The sequence below is a fragment of the Macaca nemestrina genome, chromosome 3 (assembly GCF_043159975.1).
Source record: "Macaca nemestrina isolate mMacNem1 chromosome 3, mMacNem.hap1, whole genome shotgun sequence".
Lineage (NCBI taxonomy): Eukaryota > Metazoa > Chordata > Mammalia > Primates > Cercopithecidae > Macaca > Macaca nemestrina.
Window position 1 is genome coordinate 42,907,960 of NC_092127.1, and position 18,782 is coordinate 42,926,741.

Sequence of the window (18,782 nt, forward strand, 5' to 3'; positions counted from 1 at the left end):
TCATGTGATTGACATTTTCCCTACTTGGTCAATAATGAACTATACTTGTCCTACTGCCCATATGTTTCCTGTTTTTCTGTAAATTGTTTAATACCCACACTCTCTCCACTCTCTCAACCCACAAAAAAGATCAGTTGTCTTTACTTTGAGGAGGGACACTCCTACCCGGAGCTGTTCACTGGTGGCTAATTAACAGGTTCCCAAAGAATTCTTGTCCTAATATCTACATAGCACTTTATATTATCTCACAGTGCCACAACCATTCTCAGAGGTAGACTTTCTTTTTTACTATGAGGAAATTAAACTTAAAGAGATTTCCTGGCCCAAATGTGTTGGGTATGGAAGGCTAGCACATGAATCCAAGTATTCTTATTCTAAGGTTAGTTTTCATTTCAGCAGGCCACATCTGTCTCCATGGGGAAGCTACTATGGAATCAAGTACAAGGCCAAAGCTGTTTTTTGCCCCTCTGCTCCCAGGAATTATTGCACAGTGGTGTGGGATAGGAGCCATCAACACTGAAGTATCTACCTGTATTTTCTTGGGAACCTACCCTTCTATCCATGGGTTGAAGAGTCACACCTCACAGATAAAATTGGGCACCTCTGATTGTTGCCACGTGCTTCAGAGCCCATGGAGATCAGGGCCATGAGAGAGTGGTGCAGTATAAGCACAACTTTAGCCCTGGAAAAACCTGTCTTCAGTCATTGTTAATTCACATAGTTGTATCAGTCCAAAGTCTGGAGCACTGAACTGTAAATGCCTTGAGGGTTACAGGCATATTCTCATCTACTTAAGATCCTGTGGTCTAACATAGTGCCTGAGACACAATAACGGTATTTGCTGAAAAAAACAAATGAACTATTTTGGCAGAAAATATAATTATATTAGATCTTTACTTTAAACTTCTAGAATGTCATATAAATTATATGTACCTTAAAAAGACACCAGAAAGTCTCTTCCTAAATATTTTGATATTTGGATTCCAAAAGATCTCTTATAAATTCACAAAATTCAGAGGCACTGCCCTTTAACTCAGAAAGGTCTACGTCAATTCATATCAGATTAGATCTAAGTGCTACTTGTTGTGTAAGACAGGGTGAAAAGAATATTCTCAGGTTTACACAGGGTTATTAGGAGACTTGAAAATGAAAATCAAAGGTCATAATAATGTATATTTCAAAATTGCTAAAAGAATACATTGTTAACATTCTTACCACATTAAGAAATGGTAATTTGGTGAGGTGATAGATATGTTATTATTTATTAAAAATAGATACATTTTTAAAGTACAAAAAAAATCCCCAAATTTTGAACTTTGTGGTTTTAGCAGGAATTAAAACCCTGGGTCAATATATAGCCATAAGTTTTAACAACAGCATTATGTCAAGCAGTCACTTGCAAACCACATGAAACTCAAATTTTATGAAGTGTCACAATAGCCTCATTGAAATTATTTCCCAAATATTGACACTAAGAAAGCAAACAAAATATCAACCCTGCCGCTCAGACTTAAACCTTCTAGGCTGCCTGATTCAGGCAGTAACAGACAAGGTGTTTTTATGTCGTCCCTCACACTGACTCTGTCTTCCAAATGCCGTCATATGACTTTTGCTAATTCTTTCTTAGAAAATGTGCAAAAAGGATTTCCATAGAGGTCTTTGGAGATTTCCTGTGTCCTCATGTGTGTAATAGGTTGGGTCATGTAATAATGAAGGAAAAAGGAAGAACGGGGATTCTATTTTACGTATTTTTCTCCTTCCGGCCATTGAAAGAGGGAAAAAAGGAAAAGGGAAAATTATACCATACAGATGATGTCAGTGTTAAATTAAATTGAGATCACATGTTTGGCTGTGGCAGCTGTAATCTTTTGATTATTGAAGAGATTGTTGGTAATGAAATACATTTGTAAGAAATATTTTTAGTGTAAACTGTATACATGCACAAACTGTGAGCTATGCATCTAATAAAATGATAGATTTAGAAATTGCCTGGTACCTAAATTCATGTTTTTCAAATAGCTATTTATAGAAAGAAAAGTGATATTTAAGCTATCATAGTAGAATATTATAATCTGCCTTATATTACCTTAGATAATAGTCCCATATTTTAAAATAATGTAAAAACCATTCAATTATTTATTCATGCCTAAGTTATATAAATTGGAAGATTTGGGGAATTGTGCAAGAAAAGAATTATTTTATCCAAAAGTAAGGCCTCACTGTCATGGCTTAAAGAGATTGCCACAAAACAAGTTATACTACAGATAAAAAATAAACCAAACCAACATGAATTTTTAATCAATAAAATTTTTTATAGACATTAAAAACAAGTATTAATTTTAAGTTTTTCTCTTATGAAATGAAACATCAGTGTATCTGGCTGTGCTATATGTTCAATATGTATTTCTCTTCCTGATAGGTCCTTGACACTTACTGTAAAATCTCCACAGAACTGGATGATGATCTCAGCTTGGGGAGAGCCTATGAAGCCATAGCCAAGGTCCTGCAGAGGTAAGTTAGCACATCCTCGTCTTGCTGTCACTGTGAATTCACTCAACTGTGAAAGGCTTAAATTGTTTGAGGTCTGTCGCTTTCCATTACCGCCTGCTTAAATTTTAAGCAGTGCCCTTCTTAAGTGACCCTTTCATCGTAAGTTACTTTAAACCATTTTGGTATTTTAAAATACGCATCTAAACTCTTCTTTGTCTGTGCCTCCTTCGTTGTATTTTCTTTTTGGTTTTCTGTAAGTTTAGTGATGACCTTGAATAAAAGAGAAAAAAATCAGGTCACATCTCACAAGTTAAGAAAGCAGAGAGCACAGAAATATGTAGTTCGCTTCAGTGGCTGTGGCTCACCGTAACCTTTCCAGATCTCTTCTTTGAGGAGTTTCCATTTATGCTTCAGTCACGCTTTTCCGTTAAGACATCTCCCCTTTGAGCACATCTGGATAAACAACTGGAGTTAAAACCAATATTTCCAATATTTCATTTAAAACAGAAAATGTTAGATACCTGAACAACTTCTGATACCTATTTTTCCATGGAAGGCATATCATTCATCCTTCAGTCATTGTCTTGCAATCATTGTTTACTCCATTTGATTGTTATAGAGTAGCATTATGACTTAAGAAATAATAACAATAAGAGAAGTTATCGGTTAAGGCCTTGGTTTTTACTATGTTATCTTATATCCAAGATACAGCTTTTTAATAATAGTAATGTTGGTAGCAGTAACTATAGTAACAGATATAGATTGTGTTAAGTTCTAATTTCTTTCCATTTATATCAGTTGTAAACACATACAGGGAGGTGTTTTAAAAGTAAAACTGTTATTTGAAAGACATTTGAAACATTAAAAAGTACCTAGTGAAGTAAAATTGGAATCATTATATAAGTACCATTACTAATATAATAATCATAGTTTAAAATATCAGTACCAATGAAATTAAAGATATCCTACAAAATAAATAAAATGCAGTGATCACTGGATAAATGGTTTAGGAACGCAGACATATTTAGAAGGAGAGGCCAGGCACGTTGGCTCATGCTTGTAATCCCAACACTTTGGGAGGCCGAGGTGAGCAGATCACCTGAGGTAAGGAGTTTGAGATCAGCCTGGCCAACACGGTGAAACCCCCCCTCTACTAAAAATACCAAAGAAAAAAAAAAAAAAAGATTAGTTGGCCATGGAGGTGGGCTCCTGTAATCCCAGCTACTTGGGAGGCTGAGGCAGGAGAATCACTTGAACCTGGGAGGTGGCGGTTGCAGTGAGCCGAGATTGCACTCCAGCCAGGGCATCAAGAGTGAAACTCTGTCTCAAAAAAAAAAAAAAAAAAAGAAAAGAAAAGAAAAAGAAAAAAAGAAAGAAAGAAAAAAAAAAAGGAAAAGGAGAGTATGGGTGTTTACCCAAGAAAGACAGAGCCAGTCATGGGTAAGGCAAGCAGCCTGTGAATGTTGTGATCCTTCTAAATAAAGATTGGTAACTAGTCCGTGGAAGACCAACTCAGCTATTTTTTAAAACTTTTACTTCCAAACAACAACCCAGAAGATGCAGATGGTTGAATACAAAGAAGAGACTGATAAGAATTCAATTTATGTCTATTTGGAACAAACCAGCTCTGCTGATTGTACATTTGATTATGAACTTACTTGACTCTGCTGTTATCACTGCCCAAAAATCAGCAGAAAAGGACTGCATTCTTTGCTTTGCTTTGTAGGAGCATATAAATGTATCCCCTAACATGTTTATAAAATAATTTTTACAAAATGACATTTCCATTGTGTTCCAGCATAACTAGAGAGATAAGCTGAGTGTGGTGGTGGGGTCCTGTAATCCCAATTATTTGGGAGGCTGAGACGGGAAGATCTATGGAGCCCAGGAGTTTGAGTCCAACCTGGGCAACATAGCAAGACCTCATCTCAAAAATAAATTAATTAATTAATAAAGAGATAAAACTTCAAGGGAAAAATTTATTTATAAACATCTACTAAGCACTTACTATGTCACAGGACAAATATTGAAATGTCCCTTTGGTTACTGATGGTCTTTATAATTATTTTTGAAACTTCCAGAGACATAAGCCTGTCTTCAAATAATTCTCACCTCTTAGCTTTGTTTCTTACCTGGAATATTTTAGCCTCCATCCCAGGATTTGAATTCCTGGTCGATACAGTCAAAGCTAAGTGAAGAGCTGAACAATTATCTGGTGAATTTTGGCACTAACAGGCAATCTGATGTTTTAATTTGCCTATTTAAGTATTATTTGGAGCTTGGGAGTGGGACGGGACAGAGCTATATTTGATGTATCATGAAGCTGAATGTGTTTTGGGTAGGACTGGGGACCATTCTGTTCCAACACTCTCAGCAGCCTGCCAATGTGCCTGAGGGCAAACATTTAAAGGAGCAAGAAGATTTGTCCCCCATTTTACTTTTATGCCAAGTAAACTAATTCTTTTTGTAAGAATTCCTGGCCAGGCACAATGGCTCACACTTGTAATCCCAGCACTTTGGGAGGCCAAAGTGTGAGGATCACTTAAGTGCAGAAGTTCGAGACCAGCCTGGGCCACATAGTGAGAACCTATCTCTATTTAAAAAAAAAAAAAAAAAATTAATTAAAAAAAGAATTCCCATCTACTAAAGTACAATAAAGCCACCAGTGATTTCATGGTAGACATGGATTCTTAATTTTATAATGTTATACAATGCACAAGACAGTGCAGAGGATGCATATTCTGAGGTCGTAGTGAAAAAGTATCCCAAGGCCACAACCAGCTTTCCAATCCAAATCTGTGATTTTGCAGCATCGTTGTTGGTTACAGAGGAGCACTCAGGGAGTGCAAGCCTCCACATATTATTTCAACATCTGTGCAAAATAATTCAAAAGGGTGATCTACTAACAGGCAGATGTTTCCAAACCTAAAATTCTATAAGATAGACAACAGCATCCTGAATAGCGTAAAGCATTATTAAATCAAGTCCACTCATTGAATAAATGCTTTGATGTAAATTCTGTGATCATTTTTAGAACATTTTGCTTGAAAGACTTGATATCCTTCAGTAAACATGCATGTGCACACAAACACACATGCACATACCCACACACATAAACACAAACACACACATGTACCAGCCCTTTCATAGCCCTAAATTGTCCTTCTCAGGTTAGTAGCAACATGCAAGAAACAGACTACAGCCCAAATAGAGGAAATTATGGTGGTGGCAGCTGAGAAATAAATCAAATTGCATATGAAGCTTAGCATCACCTCTAAATCTCTTTTTCCTAACCTATGCAATTGCACAAGTTTCACTAATGGTAGCCCTATCTCTATAAACATATTTTATATCTTTAAAGGAAATGGAAGAGGATAGCCATGTCTAGGATAAGTGTGTGTCTAAGGCCATCAACTGAGCGTGCATGAACGGTGAATAAGATCTAAGGCTGGAAGCTTCTAAAATGGTTATAAGAATTTATACTAAGCCCTCAATTGAAAAACACACCACAATCCCTCAAGACTGAGGATTTGGTAATACAGAGTTGCCTGTCTAGTGATATTATTAATAGATACAGACTTGGTGTTAGAGTTATTGGGGAAGGTGTTAAGTGAACAAGTTTTGTTATTTTTGCCAATGATCTGAATAATATTAATTGCATAAGACTTTAAGCAACATAGCAGAAAATAAGCATTTGTAATACTGTTCTTCCCCCGCTTGGAATAATAGTGAAGAAAAGAGTTGATGTTCTAAAATACTAAAAATTGCCTTGTGAAACTACAATAAAAGCTAGAATTATGGTCCATAAAACAAAGAGAAAGTGAGTTGAGAAATTACAAGTAAATATTATTATTATACAGACAGACAGTTTGAGTAAATACAGAGAGGGAAAATCCCTATATTTTCCTCATGGCATTTCTTTTTTTGCCTCATTTACTGAAGTAGTTCATTTACAGAAGTGTCACAAGTTTCCAAAATACTCAGATTATTAAAAAAAATACAGAGAAAAATTTCACAAAAATATGTTTAATACATATTGGTCACAACTAACCCATCTCTGGGTTTATTCAATACCAATTGTAAATTTTCTTGCAAACTCGAGTTAAATTATTTCCTAGAAAACTTTCCACAATGGAGATCTTTAAATCAATCAGCACAAAGTTTCAAGTGTGAAAATTACCTTTCTGTTATAGCTGAAAATTAATTTTTTCTTGCTTGAGAGAAATGACACGCCCTAGTAATTTTCATATATTCTTTAAAATGGAACATCCGGGCTTTGATGTGAAATTTCCTAAAAATGACCAAAAAAATACATCAAAACATATCTATTAATTCATGAAATTAAGAATAGCTTTTTGCATTTTCTCCTGTCACTGATCCCATTTGCCTTATTACTTTCATCTGTGGCCCACAAACTTGGTGGCACAATCAACAAACCCCTTAGTGGCTGTTTCATCTCTGCTCTATTTGATTTCTTCTCTCTGAGTAAATGATTAAGTTTTCATGCATTGGTTCAACCAAAATCTATGTTCACTCAACCACATCCTTTATTGATTACTTCTACTGCAAACAGTAGGCCAAGTGTGATATACATAATTGGACAGTTGTCAAGGGACGTGGGTGTTAACGGTCCTGTTTTCCCAGTTGGAAACTGGAATCACCTTGATACACAAATAGTCTGCACTGTTTCATTCTCATTCTTTGGACCGAGGAGTCCTGTTCCTCCGAATATATGTTTTTAACTCTCTAAGGTCTGGTTGAATGAATTTAATGATTATACCATATAATATGCTGTTCAAGTTGCACCTGTGCACTGCATATAGAAAACTGGAATTAATATTTATCTAACATTTTAACCTTGTCCTTTAACTTATACAAATAAGCTGTAGCTTTTCTGTAAGAAAATATTCCGTGTTTTCCCCTTCCATAAAAAGAATGGCTTCTGAATCTGTTGCTAAGTTTTAAATTTGGAAAACCTTTAACCAGCATATAATGTTAATATTTCAGATGTTGCATTAACAGCTTTGCTGACTGTAGATCTCTACATTCATTGAGTAAAGCAAATGACTTACAATAATAAGACTTTGTTTCTCTAGCATTATTCATTAGAGCAAATTCTAGATAATTTTGTATGTTTTGGAGATCTGTTGCTCCTCTGGAAGGAAAATGACTTGAATTACCCAGCAATAGTTTTTTTATACTATTTTGTGTTTCTCATACTCTAAACTTAGTTTTCTTGCTTGTTTCTTTGTTTGCACGTATCTTGATTTAACAATCCTCAGCAGGCCAAATCTAATTGAAAATGTACTTTCTTCAAAAATATATTGGTTTTTAGAAACATGAACATAAATAAGCTTCAGCGAGTCCATCTTAGCTAAATAATTAATAATCATAATTTTCCCTAAGGTTTTAAAGAGATATTCAGAGAAATCATCATTTTTCCCCCATCAATTTTTCTTGAATATTATAGTCTAGGAAAGAGTGTGAAAAATTAACAATTTGATAGAACATTTTTAGTCCTAGAACCACAAGTTCGCTCAAAATTCTAAATAATATATTTTCTTTATTAATATTTTATACTCAAGCTCTCTCGATAACTTTTAGTTTCACAAAACAAATATTTAAATTAAAATAATCGGTGAACCTCTCATTATATTTTACTCTATGCCTGCATTTGAAAATTTCCTCCAATAATTCATATTTTTTTCTGGAGAATTGACCTATGCCTATATGTGGAAGATCAGTCATAATTTTGGTATGAAAAAGTGAGGACAGACTTTTAAAAAGTTGTGTTCACAGCTGCAGTAACATAAAATTTCATCCTATTTCTGATGTGTAGAACACTCTTTTATCAATAAGAGAAAAAAAAGTATTTGATAGTACTTGATATTCAAGTAAACAAAAAATGTGAGCTCTTTGATTTTTCCCCTTAGGAAATAGACACCAGGACTTTATGTGACTGATTTGCAGAGCATACATTCAAATCAGAGTGTTTAATTCATCATATGATGAATGTTTTCAGGAAGGATTGCTTAGCTAAATTGAATTTGCCTCTTGGCTTGTGGTAGACAATGTCAAGTAGAGAGCTGTCAATGTGATAGTTGTTTATTTCACTGAGAGACAATAATAACGCAAGTGCCATTTATTGAATCCCTACTACATGCCAAACTATACATTTACACAATTTTTCATCCCACAGCAACTTGTGGCCATTTTTAAAATGAAGAAACAAAAGTTTTCTTTAGTTTCATAACTTTAGTATAATCAAAGTTATTAATCTAAGAGGCCGAGCTGATATTCAAACCTACATCTTTCTAAATTCCACCATAACTCATTTTGACTTTAAAGTAATCTAACTTATTTTTACAAACATATCAGTGTTTACCTGTGAAAATGAATGTTTTTCAAACCCTGGGAGGTTATGCAAGGAGATAACCCTAATCCTACCAATACTTTTTAAAAATAAACTCCATTGAAAATACATTCTGGGGCATATAGAAATGCTACTGGTGGGTGCAGGGCCAAGATGGCCTACTAGAAGCTGGGGCTCCCATCAAAATAAACCATAATAAGTGAGTGAATCCTTCACCAGCAACCAAAGTATCCAGGTTCTGTCATCAAAATTGACTAGAAGGCAGGTGTGACCCACAGAGAGAGGGAAGAGCAGTGTGGTGTGGTGGCCCACCTGAGAGCCACACGGGGAAGAGGAGCCCCCTCCCTCCAGCCAAGGGATGTGGGCACAGACACGGATGAAGGATCAAATGGATGAAGTGGCAGAAGTAGGCTACAGAAGATGGGTAACAAAAACCTACGATGAGTTAAGGGAGCATGTTCTAACCCAATGCAAACAAGCTAAGAACCTTGATAAAAGGTTAGAGGAGTTCCTAACTAGAATAACCAGTTTAGAGAGGAACATAAACGACCTGATGGAGCTGAAAAACACAGCACGAGAACTTCATGAAGTGTACACAAGTATCAACAGCTGAATCAGCCAAGCAGAAGAAAGGATATCAGAGTGTGAAGGCCATCTTACTGAAATAAGACATGCAAACAAAAATAGAGAAAAAAGAATGAAAAGGAATGAACAAAGCCTCCAAGAAATATGGGATTTCATAAAAAGACCAAACCTACAATTGATTGGAGTACCAGAGGAGATGAAGAGAATTGAAACAAGCTAGAAAATACACTTCAGGATATTATCCAGGAGAATTTTCCCAACCTAGCAAGACAAGCCAACATGGAAATTCAGGAAATACAGAGAACACCATTAATATACTCCATGAGAATATCAACCGCAAGAAGCATGATGATCAGATTCTCCAAGGTCGAAATGAAGGAAAAACTGTTAAGGGCAGCCAGAGAATGATTCAAAAAGACAAAGAAGGGCGTTACATAATGGTAAAGGGAACAATTCAACAAGACTAATTTGTAACTAATTATTCTAAATATATATGCACCCAATGAAGGAGCACCCAGATTCATAAAGCAAGTTCTTAGAGACCTACAAAGAGACTTAGTCTCCCACACAATAATAGTGGGAGACTTTAACAACCCACTGTCAGTATTAGGCAGATTAACGAGACAGAAAATTAACAAGAATATTCAGGACTTGAACTCAGTTCTGGGTCAAGTGGACCTAGTAGACAGCTACAGAACTCTCTACCCCAAATCAACAGAATATACACTCTTCTCAGTGCCACATGGCACTTATTCTAAAATTGACCACATAATTGGAAGTAAAACACTCCTCAGCAAATACAAAAGAACTGAAGTCATAACAAACAGTCTCTCAGATCACAGTGCAATCAAGTTAGAATTCAGGATTAAGAAACTCACTCAAAACTGCAAAATTACATGGAAATTGAACAACTTGATCCTGAATGACTACTGGGTAAATAATGAAATTAGGATGGAAATTAAGAAGTTCTTTGAAACCAATGAGAATAAAGAGACAACATAACAGAAACTCTAAGACACAGCTAAAACAGTGTTAAGAGGGAAATTTATAGCACTAAATGCCCACAGGAGAAAGTGGAAAAAATCTAAAATAGACACCCTAACCTCACAATTAAAAGAGTTTGAGAGGTGAGAGCAAACTAATCCAAAAGCTAGCAGAAAACAAGAAATAACTAACATCATAGAGGAATTGAGGGAGATAGAAACACGAAAAATCCTCCAAAAAAATCAATGAATCCGGGAGCTGGTTTTATGAAAAAATTAACAAAATTGATAAACTGCTAGCAAGACTAATAAAGAAGAGAAAGAAGAATCAAATTGACACAATAAAAAATGATAAAGGGGATATTACCAGTGACCCCACAGAAATACAAACTACCACTACAGAATACGGTAAACACCTCTACACAAATAAACTAGACAATATAGAAGAATTGGATAAATTCCTGGATGCATACACCTTACCAAGACTAAACCAGAAAGAAGTCGGATCCCTGAATAGGCTAATAATAAGCTCTGAAATTGTGGCAGTAATTAATAACCTAACAACCAAAAAATCCCAGGACCAGACAAATTCACAGCTGAATTCTTCCAGATATACAAAGAGAAGCTGGTACTATTCCTCTGGAACTATTCCAAACAATTGAAAAAGAGGGAATTTCCTCTAACTCATTTTATGAAGCCAGCATCATCCTGTTACCAAAATCGGGAAGAGACACAACAAAAAAAGAAAATTTCAGGCCAATATCCCTGATGAACATCAATGTGAAAATCCTCAATAAAATACTGGCAAACTGATTCCAGCAGCACATTAAAAACTTATCCACCACAATCAAGTCAGCTTTATCCCTGGGATGCAAGGCTGGTTCAACATAAGCAAATCAATAAATGTAATCAATCACATAAACCAGAACCAATGACAAAGCCCACAGGATTACCTCAATAGATGCAGAAAAGGCCTTCGATAAAATTCAACATCCCTTCATGTTAAAAACTCTCAATAAAGTAGGTATCGATGGAACATCTCTCAAAATCACAAGAGCTATTTATGGCAAACCTACAGCCAATATCATACTGAATACGCAAAAGCTGAAAGCATTCCCTTTGGAAACTGACACAAGACAAGGATACCTTCTTTCACCACTTCTATTCAACATAATATTGGGCGTTCTGGCCAGGGCAATCAGGCAAGAGAAAGAAATAAAGCGTATTCAAACAGGAAGAGAGGAAGTCAAATTGTCTCTGTTTGCAGATGACATGATTGTATATTTAGAAAATCCCATCGTCTCAGCCCAAAACCTCCTTAAGCTGAGAAGCAACTTCAGCAAAGTCTCAGGATACAAAATCAATGTGCAAAAATCATAAGTATTCCTTTACACCAACAGTAGGCAAGCAGAGAGCCAAATCATGAATGAACTCCCAGTCACAATTGCTACAAAGAGAATAAAATACCTAGGAATTCAGCTAACAAGAGATGTGAAGGACCTCTTCAAGGAGCACTACAAACCACTACTCAAGGAAATAAGAGAGAAAACAAACAAATGGAGAAACATTCCATCTCCATGGATAGAAAGAATGAATATCTTGAAAATGGCCATACTGCTCAAAGTAATTTATAGATTCAATGCTATTCCCATCAAACTACCATTGACATTCTTCACAGAATTAGAAAAAACTATTTTAAATTTCATGTGGAATCAAAGAAGACCCCGGATAGCCAAGACAATCTTAAGCAAAAGGAACAAAGCTGGAGGCATCATGCTACCTGACTTAAAACTATACTACAAGGCTGCAGTAACCAAAACAGCATGGTACTGGTATCAAAACAGACATATAGACCAGTGGATCAGAACAAAGACCTCAGAAATAACACCACACATCTACAACTATCTGATCTTCAACAAGCCTGACAAAAACAATCAATGGGGAAAGGATCTCCTATTAAGTAAATGGTGCTGGGAAAACTGGCTAACCATATGAAGAAAACTGAAACTGGACCCCTTCTTTACACTTATACAAAAACTAACACAAGATGAATTAAAGACTTAAATGTAAAACCCCAAACCATAAAAACCCTAGAAGTAAACCTAGGCAATACCATTCAGGACATAGGCATGGGCAATGACTTCATGACAAAAACATCAAAAGCATTGCAATAAAAACAAAAATTGACAAATGGGATCTAATTAAACTAAAGAGCTTCTGCACAGCAAAAGAAACTATCATCAGAGTGAACAGGCAATCTACAGAATGGGAGAACACTTTTGCAATCTACCCATCTGACAAAGGTCTAATATCCAGAATTTTCAAGGAACTTAAATATATTCACAAGGAAAAAAAAACCCCATCAAAAAGTGGGCAAAGGATATGAACAGACACTTCTCAAAAGAAGACATTTATGCAGCCAACAAACATGAAAAAAAGCTCTACATCACTGATCATCATAGAAATGCAAATCAAAACTACAAGGAGATACCATCTCACGCCAGTCAGAATGGCAATTATTAAAAAGTCAGGAAACAATAGATTCTGGTGAGACTGTGGAGAAATAGGAACACTTTTACACTGTTGGTGGAAGTGTAAATTAGTTCAACCATTGTGGAAGACAGTATGGTGATTCCTCAAAGATCTAGAAGCAGCAATATCATTTGACTCAGTAATCCCATTACTGGATATATACCTAAGGATCCTACAGAAAATGATTCAGTAAACCTATAAAGACACATGCACACGTATGTTTATTGCAGCACTATTTACAATAGCAAAGACATGGAACTAACCCAAATGCCCATCAATGATAGACTGGATAAAGAAAATGTGGTACATACACCATGGAATACTATGCAGCCATAAAAAGGAATGAGATCACATGCTTTGTGGGGACATGGATGAAGCTGGAAGCCACCATCCTCAGCAAACTAGCACAGGAACAGAAAACCAAACACCGCATGTTCTCACTCTTAAGTGGGAGTTGAACACTGAGAACACATGGACACAGAAAGGAGAACAACACACACCAGGGCCTGTGGAAGGGTGGGGAGTGAGGGGAGGGAGCTTAGAGGATGGGTCAATAGGTGCAGCAAACCACCATGACCCACGTAGACCTATGTAACAAACCTGCACGTTCTACACATGTATTCCCCCCACTTTTTATTTTTTTTTAAGAAAATACTTTCTGAACTTGCAACATACTCTTTTAAACAGCCCCAGTTGAGAGGTGGGCTCAGTCTTTAGAAATAGCCAAAAGAATTTGGAGTCACATTTAGAAAACCTAGAAAACAACAACAACAACAACAACAAAAACACTACACATGTTTTTATGAGGATAGGCAAATGAATGTACTCCGGGTTTCAAAGCACTATATACAAGTCAGTACCTGTCACAGTTGATCCCATGTATGAGTTTATACACTTACTTCTCCAAGTTGACAGTGAAACACTTCAAGCACAGGAACCCTATTCCCCAGCAACTAGCAAATTTTGGGACATTTGCTAGACTCCTAAAGTTTCTTGATGTTACTGGAATATCCAAGGGTCAGGAGTTTACAGTCTTAGACTCCAAACATCTATATGCCTTAAGGTTCTCACAGTTTACCTGGATGCTTAGCTTCATGTGTGCAGCATATGTGTCTCCCTTCTCAAATTTTCAACATTACTTCATTCAAAAATGTATTAATGCTTACTACATGACAAATTGTCTGCTAGAAATTATGTCTTCCTGAACATTTTGTGAGGATATGTAACACTTGTATATGTGACTTTAGTGACACCAGAGATTCCACTACCAATGAAAGCTTTCAAGAACAAGCTAGTATTCACCTTTTATAAACTTTTAAAAGGTTTTTTTTTTAAAAAAAAAAAACAGCTTTAGTGAGACATAATTCATATGCTATACAATTATGACTTTAACAATTGTAGACTTTAAAAATCTACAATTTAAAAGAGTCCTCACTTTAAAAGTTTAATACAATTCAGTGGTTTTTAGTATACTCACAGGATTGAGCAACCATGGCCACTATCTAATTTCAATCACCCTAAAAGGAAACCTTGTACCCATTATTTGTCATTTCTCAATCCTCCACTTTCCTCAGCCTCTAGCGACCAGTAGCCTACTTTCCATCTCATGGATTTGCCATTCTGGACATATTGTGTAAATGGGCTCATATGGTGTGTGATCTTCTGTTGTCTGGTTTCTTTCAGTTAGCATATTTTCAAGTTTCATCCATGTTGCAACATGCATCGCTACCTTATTTATTTATTTATTTATTTATTTATTTATTTTGATTTTGAGTCTCACTCTGTTGCCCAGGCAGGAGTGCAGTGGCGCAATCTCAGCTCACTGCAAGCTCCACCTCCTGTGTTCATGCCATTCTCCTGCCTCAGCCTCCCAAGTAGCTGGGACTTCAGTTACCCGCTACTATGCCCAGCTAATTTTTTATATTTTTAGTAGAGGCGGGGGTTTCACCATGTTAGCCAGGATGGTCTCGATCTCCTGACCTCATGATCCACCTGTCTGGGCCTCCAAAGTGCTGGGATTACAGGTGTGAGCCACCGCACCTGGCCTACCTCATTCATTTTTAAGACTGTATAATATTTCATTGTAGGTATATACCATATTTTGTTTACCCATTCATCAGTTGATACACATTTCAATTGTTTTCATGCCTTGGCTATTATGATTAATGCTGCTATGAACTTTCATGTATATGACTTTTTGTGTTGACATATTTTTGCTTCACTTGGGTATATATTTTGGAGTAAAATTTCTGGGTCATATGGTAACTCTATGTTAAAGTTTTCGAGGAACTGCCAAGTTGTTAAGAAGATGTACCATTTTACATTTCCATTAGCAATGCATGAGGATTTAAAAGTTTCAGTTTTAACTCAATGTATGCTCCAACAAAAACAAGCCATGTATTTTTAATTTCGTATTTACACATTAAATCTCATTATCCTGATAACCATCTTGCATTTTCTACAGGAAAGACACAAGATACTTTCTCTTTATTGTGACATTAAGTAAGATGATACTCCATTGATGTCCTATTTCATTCATTCTAGCCAAGGAAATACGACAGAAGCAATTAAATACTTGAAAAAATTTGTGAAAATTGCAAGAAACAATTTTCAAAGCCTAGATTTTGTGAGAGCAAGTACAATGCTTGGGGACATCTACAATGAAAAAGTGAGTCTATGTGTTTCTTGTTTCTAGAGAAATTTGCAGTGTTTAGGGAGAAATTTGCTGTTTTAAAAGTCTCTTCTCATGTTATCCTTGCCTTCCCACCATATATTATGCAGAATGGCCCTGGACTGCAGGATGTAGTTAATGCCCATGGCAAGGACTAGGAGGAGAAATGCCTCCTCCTCCTCCTCCTCCTCCTCTTCCAATACCTTAGGGCCATGTGGGACAGTCCTTATGAGCTGCTAACCCTGATTCATAGTTTCACATCCAGTGAGGATTCTAACTGACATTGGATTTGAGGAGCAATTAAAATATTTAATTCAAAGGAAATTGATTATAACTGTTGGCTATTATCTGCTTCCAATGACATTCATCTCTCTCACTCCAAATTCTTTATTAATCCAGCTGTGGCACCCCTGCTAGTTTCCTTGGGAGAAGAAACGACAATCCTAAAAATAATTCTGCAGAAAATTTAGAGTGAAATTTTAGCAACAGATTGATTACATGAAAGAGAAAACAGAAGGAAGAACAAAAAAAGTCCAAAATAAAATTATCCAATTCAAGAAGCTGTTATTAGTATAATGTACTGGTCATAATGGACTTTTGTCGTATTTTCTCGTGATTTTGTGTTTTTATTACAGATTCTCCTTTAGCAATGGTGTGAAAGAGCGTTGTTTCTCTAGTTATAATTGCTGTTTTGATCATGAATAAGATCCATCATTTTTTAGGGTAATTATTGTCTCAAATTATGTTTATACACTCTCTGTTAATCTCTTTGAGAGTCTGTGTATGTAGTGAATAAAGTCACTAATTCCAAAACCCCACTGCTTGAGTTAAAAACCCAGCTCTTGCACTTGTAAGATCTGTGACCTTGGGCTAGTTACTGAAATTTCTAGGTGCCTCAATATTCTCACCTCGTAAAGTTATTGTGAGTATTAAATTAACATGTGGAAAGCACTTAGGATAGTGCTTTGCAGCAGGAGAAGTATTATCTTTGTAAGTTTCTGTTGTTCTCTACACCCTTAGTGGTATCAAACAATTCCCCTTTGCCAGACCCTCAGATGATGCTGGGTGGCAACGGTATTCAAACCCATTTTCCCAACCACTACAGTATTCTGTTGTTTGCCATAAAATTAACTTTATTTCACAAGGATTTAGGTTTTTTTTTTTTTTAAGGAAATCAAGTTTGAAATTAATTTGAATGAGTGAAACTAATATTTCTTTAGTTCCTGAAGTGGAGCAAGTGCTTTCAAACAAGGTATCTCATTTCCTTTTTCTCTTACATCCCCTCTCTTTCTCCCCTGGGCTCATTTGCCTCCCCTCTCTCCTATTCCTTGAAATCTAAAAAGCCCCTTTTTGTCCTGGCCCTTCTTCTCCACGACTCCCTTACCCACCTTGCTCCATTCTCTCCTGCGTTCTTCCTTCTTGACCCTCCTCCTTGCTCTCTGACCCCCGGGTCTTCCTCTCCCTCTCTCCCATGGCCACCACTTTGTTTCCCCTCTTGTTTCGAGTCCTCCCTTGTCTGTTGCTCTAGCTGTGCTCAGGTTTTGCATGTCGTGTGCTTCCTTTGCTACCCTCTGGCTCCCTGCCCATTTCTTTGCCTTTATTGACTCTTCTCTCCTTAATTTTGTATTTGCTTTTATTTCCTTTTTAGGATACAGTGGTGAAAACAGGCAAGACCTAAACCCTTGTGAGGCTCACAGTCTAATGAGGGAGTTTCTCCTATAGCATAGGAGAAAAGATATAGTCCATGAATATATGCAGTATGATATGGTGTATGAATCAAGTTGTATATTTGAAGGCATATATATTTGAAGATAGTGCAAATACCCAGAATCCTCCAAATTTTCTATTAGAATAGGGATAAACTGGTAAAATTTAACTTCTGGCAGTTGACACAGCTTTTGGATATTATTTCTTGTACCTTAACTTCAGAAATTAAACTCTTATCCAAGAATCAAAAATCAGAGAATAAAATACACACTGGTGAGATATAAACTCTTGGCAAAAACATTAAGAAAACGCAAGTATAAAAATATTGCTCCTCTTACAGTGTATTTTCCTTACGCTTTCTGTTATTAGGAAAATATAGGTTAGCCATGCTCACGTTATTCAGAAGGGCTGGGTTTGAGTATTGTTTGGAGGTAGGGTAAAAAGTTGGGCTTTTTGCCCTTCTGTTTTGAAAAACAGTCCTTTTAAAAGCTCAGGCCTTTCCCCTCAATTCCAAACGCATACCCCACCACCTATTTGATATTTTCACTTAGATGTCTTCAACTATAATGTACTAAAAACTGAACTTAACTGTTTTTTTCTCTAAATTTTTCTTCTAACAACTTAAATCTCAACCACATTGGAATATTATTTAGGCATTTTCCAAGCAATCTTCTCTTTTTAGTCTGCAAGCTCCTCTTATCTGCCCCATTCAGGGCCATGGCTTTTAAATACTATCCATATGCCAATGACTTCCAGATTTGTATCTCCAATCCTGATCTCTCCTGGGACTCCAAACTTTGTAAAGGCAATTGCTTCCTTAGCACCTCCACCCGGATTTCTAACATAATTCAAATGGAACCTCCACCTCTCTAGTCTTCTCCATCTTTTAAATAGTAACATTATCCATCCACCCAGTCACTTCAACCAAAAATCTGGAAATCCTTCAATTCTTATCTCCCCCAGCTCCATATTCAAGCCAAAAGCAAACTCTGACCTTTGTGTTACCAAATATATATCTCAAATCCACCCTTTTGCCTCTATCTCTGCAACTGTCACATCAGTTTATGACACTATATTGTCTCACCTAGACACTGCAGTAAGCCCTAAACTCACCTTCCTGCATGCACTCTGTTCCCTCCCACCCCTTCATAAGCAGAAAGAGGCCAAGTAATTATTTAAAAATGTAAATCAAATGCAATTTCCCTGCTTAAAATACTTCCATTATTTCTCATTCACACTTACATTACTTCTCGTTCTTCTGAGAACATAAATATAAATCCTTACCCTGTCCTAAAATATGAGATAGCCCCACCCCTATCTCTGACCTCATTGCTTCCTACTCCTTTTTATCCACCCCACTGTAGCGAATTGACATTCTTGGAGTTCTTTAAGCATGTCAAGCTAGTTCCTGCCTTAGAACATTTGCCTTGGCTGAATGCTC

General features: G+C 36.4%; 1 protein-coding gene across 3 annotated transcripts in view; it reads left to right on the forward strand.

Moving 5' to 3' along the window:
- The window catches only part of LOC105463434 (tetratricopeptide repeat domain 29), a 264,157-nt gene that overhangs the window by 117,486 nt on the left and 127,889 nt on the right, over window positions 1–18,782 (forward strand). For all 3 annotated transcript variants that reach the window (XM_011710516.2, XM_011710517.2, XM_011710518.3), the window contains exons 9-10: window positions 2,420–2,511; window positions 15,508–15,631. In XM_011710516.2, coding sequence (XP_011708818.1) covers window positions 2,420–2,511; window positions 15,508–15,631 — 216 coding nt within the window. The remainder of the gene's footprint in view (window positions 1–2,419; window positions 2,512–15,507; window positions 15,632–18,782) is intronic.